The sequence below is a fragment of the Glycine soja genome, unplaced genomic scaffold (genome assembly GCF_004193775.1).
Source record: "Glycine soja cultivar W05 unplaced genomic scaffold, ASM419377v2 tig00104752_1_pilon, whole genome shotgun sequence".
NCBI lineage: Eukaryota > Viridiplantae > Streptophyta > Magnoliopsida > Fabales > Fabaceae > Glycine > Glycine soja.
Genome location: NW_021144468.1, coordinates 11,152 through 22,932, shown reverse-complemented (window position 1 = coordinate 22,932; position 11,781 = coordinate 11,152). Strand labels below are relative to the sequence as shown.

The following is an 11,781-nucleotide window of genomic DNA, read 5'->3' as shown; positions in this document are numbered from 1 at the left end:
AACCTTGTAGAGAAGTTCAAATTTAACCAAAATTCTTCTGGCAGTTAAATGGTTCAAATAGTATGTTTAGAAAATATGTCAAGTTGGTGACAAATTGACAATTGATAAACAGTTATAGACTTTAATCAGCTAAAGATTATAATACTTAAAATTCTAAACAACGATACTTCCTTTTAAATTAAAAAAGTGCACCCTTAGTCACGTTTTACAACTTAACAATCAATTTACTTACCTTTTTCTCTTTTTTTCTGTTAATACCATACTCTAAATTTGAGAAAATGAATTAACCTTCAAATTATATTTACTTTTAAATTTAACAAGAGCACCCTCAGTCATACTTAAAAATATTACATACTCTTTTAAATAATATAAGTAATCATTTGAGTATTAGAAATCATATTATATATAATCTCTAAAGTATTAAAAGATCCTTTAAATTATTCTGTTTATGTTAGTAAAATATGTTGACTTGGGAACTAAATAAATGAATATATATTTAATACTTCAAAGACTACTGATATAATTTTATTATTTAGAAAAAGAATAGTAATACTTAAGAGAATAAACTGTTATCCAGTGACTTTTAGAAGATTATAGTGGTTACATTTCTGCTATTTCTAAATCCTTGCCTGTTACTTAAATTCACAACAAACATCATTAATTGTCCGCATCATAATAAAAAATTAAGTTTATTTTAAAGTGACACCAGCCTTTAATTATACTTATATACTATCACATAGATATGATACCTGAAGGAAATCTCCAATGTTAATAACCAAGGCGTTAGGCTGAGGCTTGACATGGATCCAACCCTGTTCAGTCTCAACCTGCAACCCCCCAATATGGTCCTGCAGCAACACCGTAAGAGCCCCTGGATCCGCATGCGAGTTAAGCCCCACCGTTAGATCAGGTTGAGGACAAAACGGGTAATAGTGCCCCACCATAACCCTCCCTTCCACCAAACCCATCTCCGTGAGCCTCTCCGTACCCAATCCCAGCCCTTCACTCAGTAAACCGTATAACACACGAGCCACACGCGCCACCTCCTTGTCCCACTCCATTACCTCTTTCCTACACACTTCTGGAATCTCGCTCGAATCCACTGCGGTTGGCCCCATCCTAATCTGAAAGGCAAAGTAAAAAAGTTCGGTCTTGTCAGGTCATATGTTCTTTATTCAGAAGGCTAAAATAAGTCTTCATAGTAAATTATGGTTTTATAAAAAATTTAGTACGTTCTCAAAAAATTTAAAAGTATCATTTTTTTAATTTGAATGTTTGAATCTATCATCATATCTTTTTAACATCATTATGTCTATAATTAATATAAATATAATTTTTTATATTAGCCATACATATAACTAATATAAAAATAAAATATAAGTGGATTCACATATTTCAATCTTTACTCTTAGTGATACATTTTAATTTGAGGATGAATGTTTTTAAAACAAATTTTAAATATTTTTATATTTATAGAAAAAAATATATTTTAGTTTATTTAAAATTATAATTATGTTCCGGATGTGATAAGCTTTGTGCCTTTGATATATTAATTTAGTGTGCTAATTATTTATATTTGATAAATATGATAGAAATTACGTCTAAATTAATATCAAACTTAACATTGCCGATTCATTTTAAATGTTTACCAAACAAGCACATAATCGTCAAACATCTGTGTACAAAATATATAAAATTTAGTTTGCATATTTTTTCTCTATTATAAAATTTGACAAAAATTAAAAAACAACGAAACTACAAATGGTACCGAGTACGTTAACCATATAAAAATATTGCATGATTGTATAATTGTGTTCCAGAAGTGACAATCTAATGTCTCTTATTTCATAATTTGATCAATTCAAATTGAAATATATGTTTAAATCAAATTTAATTACAAATCTTCCTTTCAAAACAAAATTTAGTGCTAACCAAATTAACAATCGCCTGAACATTAAAACTTAATGAATATATGGTCTAGTCTTTCAAATTTGCAAATTTTATATATAAGAAAAACTAGTCTTTTTAACGTGAAGATAGTAATCGTAGCTGCTGTTTTTCTTGTTTCTTCTATTGTTTTCTCTTTTTTTATTTCATGTACTGCACCAAAATAAAAATGTAAAGACTAAATCTATTACTATAAAAATAGCAATCTAAATTACTATGAAATTAGTTTTATAATGATTCGAAGAGGTCCACGTTGTTTACCTGGATGGTGTCGCGCCAGCTGGCGGCTTTTGATTGGAAGAGATCCACGTTGGAAATATACGACACACCCTTCCCCATCTCCCTACGGTACACCCGCGCCCTCTCCTCCGCGGGCTGCTCGTGGAACGCCTTCACCGCCGCCAGCGTTCGCAATAGCAGCTCCTCCGGGACGCCGTGGTTGACCACCTGGAAGAATCCCACGGTGCTCGCCGCCCGCCGGACCTGCTCCACCACGGCGGCGCGGGAGCTCTCCTCGGCGGCGAGGTCCACCGTGGGGATCTCCGGCGCGGACCCGGGTTTGGTTCCGCGCTTGAGGTCCGCTAGGGTTTCGGGCGGGTGGACGAAGAAAGGGGGGATGGTTCTGATTCCCGAATCGATCAAACCTTTGACTCCGACCTTGGTTTCGTCGAATTCTTTCACGGCTTTGGCGCGGTCGTACAGCGCGGCGGCGGAGACCACCGTGGCCACCGGCGAGGGGGATGACATTTTTAAGGGTTTGGTTTTTGTGTGTGGGGTTGCAAACTCGTTCAACTGCCACCAAAGTGAACTTGGATTGAAAGCAAGATAGTGCATTTTTTGTAACGAGTGACCATAAATAATAAACAGAGTAAACAGCGGTGAGTACTAACAATAAGTCAATAACTTATAACATTAAAGAAAAATCATAAATTTGTTAATATTCACGATAATTATCTTTTATTATTGATTAATATTTTTTAATCTAAATTTTTTAAGAAAATGGGCTATGCACTAAGTTTGATAATTTCATATCTCAAATAAAGTTTTTATTTTAAAAATTATAATACTGATCATTTCTGTTTGGTAATTTGTGAATTTTTATACTTAATTTTGTTACACGAGATGTTGCCGATAAAAAAATAAATTGTTACACGTGAAATTTTACACTAGCAACACAAAATTATTAATTTTAAAAAATCATAATTTAGAAATTAAACTCATATAATTAAGAATACATAATAAATCATAGTAAAAAATATGATTAACACTAGTAACATTAAATTTGTTACTTTTTTATAATTTTTAATTTCTTAATTTTTTTTGTTAAAAAAAACCTTAAAATTATGAACAAATAATTAATGAAATTGATAATTGTCAGGCATTCAAGATTTTCACGTTAAAATTCAATAATTATGTTTAAATTTGATAGTTAGCAATTATTTCCTGATATTGTTATATTAAATTATCAAACTGAGAAAAACAATAGTTTCCTTTCCTACTGATAATTTTTTTATACCAAATTCAGAATTAAAAGAAATAATGACTAGCAAATTGAAGAATAATCGAAGTATTATTATAAGAATTAAGAAGTACTCCAAAAGAATAACACGCAATTGATCTTGTTTTACATTAACGTGGCAGGCTCTGATATGTGCCAATGTGGGTCGTTGAAACCGGAAGTTCCAAACACGCTACGTCTGAGTGAGACCTCAATCTCATCTCTGATTTTTTCGTAAATATATTGGAATTTTTTTTTACCAAAATATATAATTCGCGGTTATTTACTAAAACATACACTTTTATTGTTCACATTTATCCCAATTTATACTATGTTTTTGTAAATTTTTTCTCAAAAATCTGTTGAGAATTTGGGTTCAATGTGGATTCTTTTAGAAAAGAATAATTTTTTAAAATGATTTTCAAAAAATATATATAAAAGAAATTAATAAAATTAGAGAATATTATGATATAATTTTTTAGTTATCATGTAGATACTTAAATAAATTGCAAGCTTAAGGCAGTTGAACATGTTGTGATTTTTTTTTTAAGTTAAATTTGAGTTTCGTTAGTGGTTTTATTTTGTTACGTATATTAATTACAAAATAAGAAAAATTAATTAGTAGTCTTAAAATAAATTAAAAAATAAGAAATAATTTAAAAAAATTAAATTGATTAAAAACACAGTGAATAAATAATTGTTACATCTCAGTTATATATACACATAAATTAAAACAAAACAATAATTTAGATGAGAGACATAGAGATATACATAATAAATAAAACATAATAAAATGAGAATAACGAAACATATTAGCAAATACAATTGAAACATGAAAATGATAAAACTAATGATAGTTTGAAAGATGTTGTACATGAGACATATCTTCTTCCATTTGGGTAAAAATAACTAAAATTTCTATTGGGTAAAATTGTTTTCAATAGTTGGATTCTGCTAACACCTTTAACACATCTTCATGGTTTGCAACTCTGTTATTTCATATTCAATTAATTTTTCTGAATATTTAACATGACCTAACTGTCGAAAGAACAATCGTTTGACCACTCGTTATTCATGAATTCCATAAAGGGAAACCTCTAAAGGTGCAACTTGTTTGATGACATCCTTGAGTTTCTCAATGTTACATTCCGAATGAATCTCAAATCTTATTGAATTTGTTCCAGTGGAGGAGTAACTCGAAAACCCACCTTGGCGTGGTATGTTTCACTTCTCGTAATACAACATTGCATCATGTGTAGGAGTAATGGTGGATTGAAGTAGGTTGAGCATACCATTTGGTGTTCTATTGATGGTACATAATAATTCTATAGGACCAACATATGAGTATTGCTCATTGCACATTAACATTGTGTAAACATCATCATATTTTTTCAGTTGCAGAGATTGAAAAAATACTGATGACCTACATCTATGAATTGTTTTCGATAGTAGATTTTATCCATAAATTGATCATTGGTTAGCTGAAGGGTGTTGTGCATTCTACTCTTGAGTGTGTCAAAAGAACATTCATTAGGAACTCGCTTTGGTATTCTAGTAGGACTTTGAAAATAAACACTAGTTTTGGTTGTGAATGATTGATCCATTTGGAAAAATGAATGTTAACCTCGAGTTAGCAATAGTCTAACTACTTGTTTCTCCCAAGAATGTCATAATATTGAGATTGAATTTTGTTTGTGAAGGTATGTTGTGGGGAATTGTGTGGTTGTAATGAGGGTATTTCGTGTTATTTATAGTTGTTTGAACATTTACCTCGTTCATGTGTATTGGAATCTCATAAGGTTAGAATTGTGTATCTAATAGAAACTTGTCTGGAATCCAATGTTGATTGTGACATGTCATTGTTCTATATAGTGCATAGTGTATAGTGTATAGTGTTGTCAATTTCGACTATGACTTTACCCTGCTACTAGACGTCCATTATAACTTTTAGACTTAAAAATAGATTGCGAGTTGTCATTTTAAAGTCATAAAAGAAACGAGCAAAATCTCTAAAGCGATACTCTGCAAAATCATTGGGTGATACACTTAATCTTATTTTGTCCATCATTTGCTTAGCAAAGTTATTTTGTATTCAAGTTTAAGTATTTATTCACTCATTGAGTGTTATTGAATCTTTGTATTCATTCAAACTCTTGTTTGTGAAAGCCAAGAATGACTTAGTGTTAAACAATACTTGGGTGTTCTTAGATTCAACGGGAATCTAAAAGTGTGCCACAAGTGGCTAGAAGAATAATTGTATAGCCAGGAGTGACAAGACAAAATATTTGTTTTGTAATCAAAGTTTTGATTAGTGAAACCCTTTGCAGTTGCGTAAAGAAGAACTGGACGTAGCTATGTTGAGTGAACCAGTATAAACTAAGGGCTTCTACATCTTTCTTAAGTGGTTAGATTAAGTATTCTCTTCGCTTACTTTGTTACGATTTTCTCACCAAGTGTTTATCTGAAAAGCATTTTGAAAATATTGTTTTACATTTACTAGATGATTGTCATACCCTAATTTCGTCCGGGGATTATTACTTGATGACATGCAACCTTTGTGATGCAATCCTCCCTAGGAAGGGACCAATCACTAGAACCATGAGCAAGAGGCTCCAAGAAGATTGGGCTAGAGCTGCTGAAGAAGGCCCTAGGGTTCTCATGAACCTTAGGGTAGATTTCTGAACCCATGGGCCAAGGTTGGGTCCAATTATCTTTGTACATATTAGACTAGGATGTCATTATATTTGGTCCTTGTATATAGGGCTCCATATTGTAGGTAGGGTACCCTAGAAATATAGGATTTTTCAGCCCTTGTATTTTTGGGCACCTAGACTAGTTTTTGTATTAGGGGTAGTTTTGTAATTTCACATGCACTAAGTGGATATTTGATGTGTGTGGTTGGAAATAAATTTAATTGAATTGGTAGAAGCCCAATCCAATTAAATTTTAGAGGGGGAGGTGAGCATTTGCTTACTACACCCCATTGCCACATCATATAGTCACACTTTGTGCATGTCCTTCATGCTTTTCATGCCTCATGACACCTAAGCACACTTAGTGGAGAATCTTGGAATTGATCTTGGATTAGTGGGCTGAAACATAACTAAAATTCACTAATCATAATTAGTGAAATTTTGGCTCCAAAGTTTGGCTCCACAAATTCAATTTCAAATTCAAGTGAAATTTGAATTTCCCTCCAATTTTGTGTGACACTTAGGCTATAAATAGAGGTCATGTGTGTGTATTTTTTTCAACTTTGATCATTTGAATATTAAAATTCAGATCTCAAAGCTCATTTAGAGCACAAAATTTCGTGCTCTTCTCTCCCTCTCCCTTCATTCATCTCCTTCTTCCTCCAAGCTCTTATCCATGGCCTCCTATGGTGGTGAGCTTCTTCTAGACTCATCTTCTCCTTGAAGTGGCGTCTCCTCTCTCTATTCCTTTCTCCATTCCGCTGCCATTCATCTTTCAAGAAGCAAAGGAATCCATTGATGAAGAAGATCCTAGGCCTACAAGCTCCAATTGAGCTTGCATCATGTGGTATCAGAGCATCTTCATCTAGGTGATGTTCTTTTGCTTCCTCTATCTTTTTGTTCGGTGAATTCTCTTTAATTCCTTGTTCTTCATCTTATTCTCCATGTATATCCTCCATTGTCTTGTGGTTTGGTGCTGTTTAGAGTAGATTCAAAAAAAAATAAACCGATTAAATCTTAGATCTACACTTGTTCTTGCATTTCTATGGTTCAAAATTTGTAGATCTACTCTTGAATCTTGTTTTTGTGTTGATTTTAGGTTCTATCAATTTTCATTCATAATATTCTTGTTCTGAACCTTTAGATCTAAATTTTGTTCCAAAATATTGATTAGAAAAAAAAAACACAAAAATCTAAGTGTAAATCACTTAATCCATGTTGTCTTAGAGTCATGTTTAGTCATAGTAATTGTCACATTATGTTCTAAGTTTGTGTTGAATTTTATTTTGTTGATTGAATTCTAGATACATTTGTTCATGTATTCTTGTCATTCTTAGCCTATCTTTTGAATTTTGAGTCTAATTCATGCATGTTATTTAGTTCATAACATGTTCTAAATCAATTCCTAGAAGTAGTCTTGTTCTTGAACGTTTTTTTTTTTGCTTTCTAAGTTTCCTACATGATGCCTATGATGAAGTTGAGTTGTGGTGCTGAGTTGTGGCTGGATTTGTGAATCAAAATAAGTCTTAAGCTCTCTTTAATTGTGTTATTCAAGATAATTGAGCATAAGCAAACACAAATTGTAACTATCCAAGCCTTAAGCAACATAAACACTACTCTTGATTTCTAGGCTGAAATCGCTGGTGCTGGCAGCTTGAACATACGAACTTGTATAAATTACTGGGAATTGGTAACTACGTTTTTTGAGCTGAAACTTTTACTGAATTTTCTAGACATCTGGACCAAAATTATAAAAAAAGAATCAAGCGATTTGGATTAAAGAAAATAATAATAAAAATCTCACAAGTTGGCAGAAAAATCAGTGTCCAGGAAAAAAAAGAAAAGTGAAAGGAAAGTGTGCTTGTTGTTTTGGCTCAAAATTTGTTCTATAATTGGTGCATATTTTATACCAATCCTAGTTCTGAAATTTCAATTGAACATTATTGTGAAAACAAGTGCCAAAACTAGAGGTTTCTTGAGTCTTTTTTTTTAGAGTTTTTCTACTCTACTCTAGAGCCATTCTAGGTTTCTCTTTGAGTCCTAGCTTGCTTTTTGTGCTTTTCATTGCTTTAATTGTTGAATAATCCTTGGAAATTTGTCTTGTTAAAACTCTATTGGTTTAACTTTCATTTCATTTTTTTTTGTCTTTGGTTATTGCTTGTCTCTTTGTTTCCTTGCTTGTGAGTTGCCATATAGGGGATTGGAAAGGAGGATTGGTGCCATATCTTGAAGAATTTGAGTCAAGAAGCAAGGGGCCAACCACCTTAAGAGCTATTGGACTAAGAAGCACTCCAAATTGAGTGAAACACTAAAGAGAGAATAGCCACCACAATTGAGGACTTTTTTCTTTGTAATTTTGTAATTGGCAATTTGCTTTGCTTTCAAATTTTGTAACAAAAAGGCCTTTCATTGGAAGTAAGTTGGGAGCCTCCGCTAAGTCACCCTACTTCCATTTGTGTGTAATAATTTTAGGCAATTTCCCCTTAGGATAGTGAGTGTTTTGTTGGGAACCTTAAATGAGGTCATCCAAACACTCTTAGGATCCGCCTAGTTTGCATTTCTTGCACTTTAATTTCTTGCTTACTTTCTTAGCTTATTTCTTTTACCCTCCATTGTCAAACCACCTAGATAGCTTGCCTTTTACCAATTAGTTTTTACCTTATCTTTCACACCTCTTTTAGTGTTTATTTTGGCTAGTTTCAACCATAGTTTCTTTTACCTTTTGTTTTCAAACCCCCAACAAGAAAGAACCATAACTTAGGAACCAACATGAGTCTTCATTCTTCATCTAGTGTTAATGGTGAGGGTTCTACTCCTAAGGACCCCTTGTATAAGATATTAGATGAGTTGAGATCCCTTAAGTTGTGGAAAGAAAAACAAGAGAGAAAAGAAAAAGGTAAAAAAAGAGTGGAAGAAATAAGTCAAGATGAAAGAGAGAAAATAAGAGAGGAAGAAAGAAGAAAAATAATGAAAGAAATGAAAAGAGAAAAACATGCCTCCTATAGTAGTCATGACTCTTGCAAGAGTTTAAGTGAAGAACTTAGCGACTATTATAGAGGGCGTCATAGTTCACATACTAAACATCACTCCCAAAGAAGAGAAAAGGATAGAAGGCCTCAAGAGGTTAACATTAGCCTCCCATATTTCCACGGAAAAGATAATGTTGAGGCCTACTTAGATTGGGAAATGAAGGTTGAACAACTCTTTGCTTGCCATCATATTAGCGAAGAAAGAAAAGTTCCATTGGCTACCCTTAGCTTTCAAGGGTATGCCCTCTATTGGTGGACTTCCCTTGTTAAAGAACGAAGGATTCATGGGGATCCTCCAGTAGAGTATTGGAATGATCTTAAGAGTGCCCTTAGGAAGAGGCACATTCCCTCCTACTATGAAAGGGAGCTTATGGACAAGCTCCAAAGGCTTATACAAGGGAGTATGAGTGTTGAAGAATATAGACAACAAACGGAACTACTCCTTTTAAGAGCTGGACTTAGGGAGGAGGAAAGAACAAGCATAGCTAGGTTCCTTAGTGGGCTCAATATGGAAGTGAGGGACAAGGTTGAACTCCTTCCATATAGGGACCTAGATGAGCTAGTCCAACTTTGTATAAGAGTGGAGCAACAACTTAAAAGAAAGCCTTCTTCAAAATCTTATGGCTCAAACTCTTATCCAAGGAAGGACCAAGCCCATGGAATTTTAGGGGCTGCACCTTCAAAACCCAAGGAAGATAAGGGTAAGACCATAGAGAAATACACCCCTAAGACTAGTTCCCAAGAAAGGACTAGCAACATTAAATGCTTCAAATGTCTTGGGAGAGGTCACATTGCCTCTCAATGCCCCACAAAGAAAACCATGATCATGAGGGGTCAAGACATTTATAGTAGTCAAGAGGAGACTACTTCTTGCCCTTCCTCTAGTGGAAGTGAAGATGAAGTAAGGGGTGAAGAGTCTAGTGAGGAAGTCTACCCCCATGAAGAAGGTGACCTCTTAATGGTTAGAAGGCTCCTTGGAGGTCAATCTTGTGATCTATCTCAATCCCAAAGAGAGAACATCTTTCATACAAGATGCAAAATTTTAGATAAAACTTGTTCTCTCATTGTGGATAGTGGATCTTGTTGCAATTGTTGTAGCACAAGATTAGTTTCCAAGTTGAACCTCACTATCATTCCCCACCCAAAACCTTATAAACTTCAATGGCTCAATGAGCAAGGGGAAATGATAGTTAACCAACAAGTGAAGGTACCTTTCTCCATTGGGACATATAAGGATGAAGTTAATTGTGATATAGTTCCCATGGAGGCAGGACATATTCTTTTAGGAAGGCCGTGGCAATTTGATAGGAAGATCATTTATAATGGCCTAACTAATGAGATTACCCTCACCCATCTTGGCACTAAATTTGTGTTGCATCCTCAAACACCTTCACAGGTGGCCAAAGATCAACTAACTATGAAAGATAAGAGGGATGAGGAAGAAAAATTAGAAAAACAAAAGAAAAAGAAGGATAGTAAGGCCTTGTCTTCAAAGGCCAGGGGGAAGGAAAAAGAGGGAAAGGATTCCTCCAAGAAGATTGTTAAGAAGGAAAATCATTTTGCAACAAAAGGTGATATTAAAAGAGCACTCCTTCTTAAACAATCTTTCTACCTTCTCCTATCAAGGGAAACATCCCTTAGCACTGCCACAATTCCTACATTTGAGACCTTACCCCCAAAGGTCCAAGAACTCTTACATGAATTTGGTGATATATTTCCCAAAGAGATACCCCCTGGGCTACCTCCTTTAAGGGGAATAGAACACCAAATAGATTTAGTCCCAGGAGCAAGCCTTCCTAATAGGCCAGCCTATAGGACTAACCCTCAGGAGACTAAGGAGATAGAGTCTCAGGTTAAAGAATTGTTGGAGAAGGGCTGGGTCCAAGAGAGCCTAAGCCCATGTGCTGTGCCAGTGTTGTTGGTGCCAAAAAGGATGGTACGTGGAGAATGTGTACAGATTGCAGGGCCATCAACAACATCACTGTAAAGTATAGGCACCCCATTCCTAGACTTGATGATTTGCTTGATGAGTTGCATGGTGCCAATATCTTTTCAAAAATTGATCTTAAAAGTGGTTATCACCAAATCAGGATGAAAAAGGGTGATGAGTGGAAAACTGCTTTCAAGACCAAGTTTGGTTTGTATGAATGGCTAGTGATGCCTTTTGGGCTCACTAATGCACCAAGCACCTTTATGAGGCTTATGCATCATGTCTTAAGGGATTTCATAGGTAGATTTGTAGTTGTTTATTTTGATGATATTTTAGTGTATAGTAGGAGCTAGATGATCACTTAGGACATCTCAGACAAGTTCTTTCAGTCCTTAGGAAAAACACCCTCTATGCAAATATAGAGAAGTGTACCTTTTGTGTAGATAATATAGTTTTCTTAGGTTTTGTAGTTGGTAGAAATGGGGTCCAAGTGGACCCTGAGAAAATCAAGGCCATCCAAGAATGGCCCACCCCAAAAAGTGTGGGAGATATTAGGAGCTTCCATGGGTTAGCAAGCTTCTATAGAAGGTTCGTTCCTAATTTCTCTACAATTGCATCACCTCTCAATGAGCTGGTGAAGAAGAATGTGGCATTTACCTGGGGTGAAAAACAAGAGCAAGCCTT

The 11,781-nt window shown here is 34.5% G+C and overlaps 1 protein-coding gene across 1 annotated transcript; it reads right to left on the bottom strand.

Annotated features, from left to right (window-relative positions):
• Window positions 1-636: 636 nt before the first annotated feature.
• LOC114404607 (1-aminocyclopropane-1-carboxylate oxidase homolog 5-like) lies at window positions 637-2,824 on the bottom strand. Its single transcript, XM_028367495.1, has 2 exons — window positions 2,209-2,824; window positions 637-1,124 (listed from the first exon to the last, which is right to left on the bottom strand). The coding sequence occupies exons 1-2, from the start codon at window positions 2,779-2,781 to the stop codon at window positions 723-725; spliced, it is 975 nt and encodes a 324-aa protein (XP_028223296.1). The 5' UTR covers window positions 2,782-2,824; the 3' UTR covers window positions 637-722.
• Window positions 2,825-11,781: the final 8,957 nt, after the last annotated feature.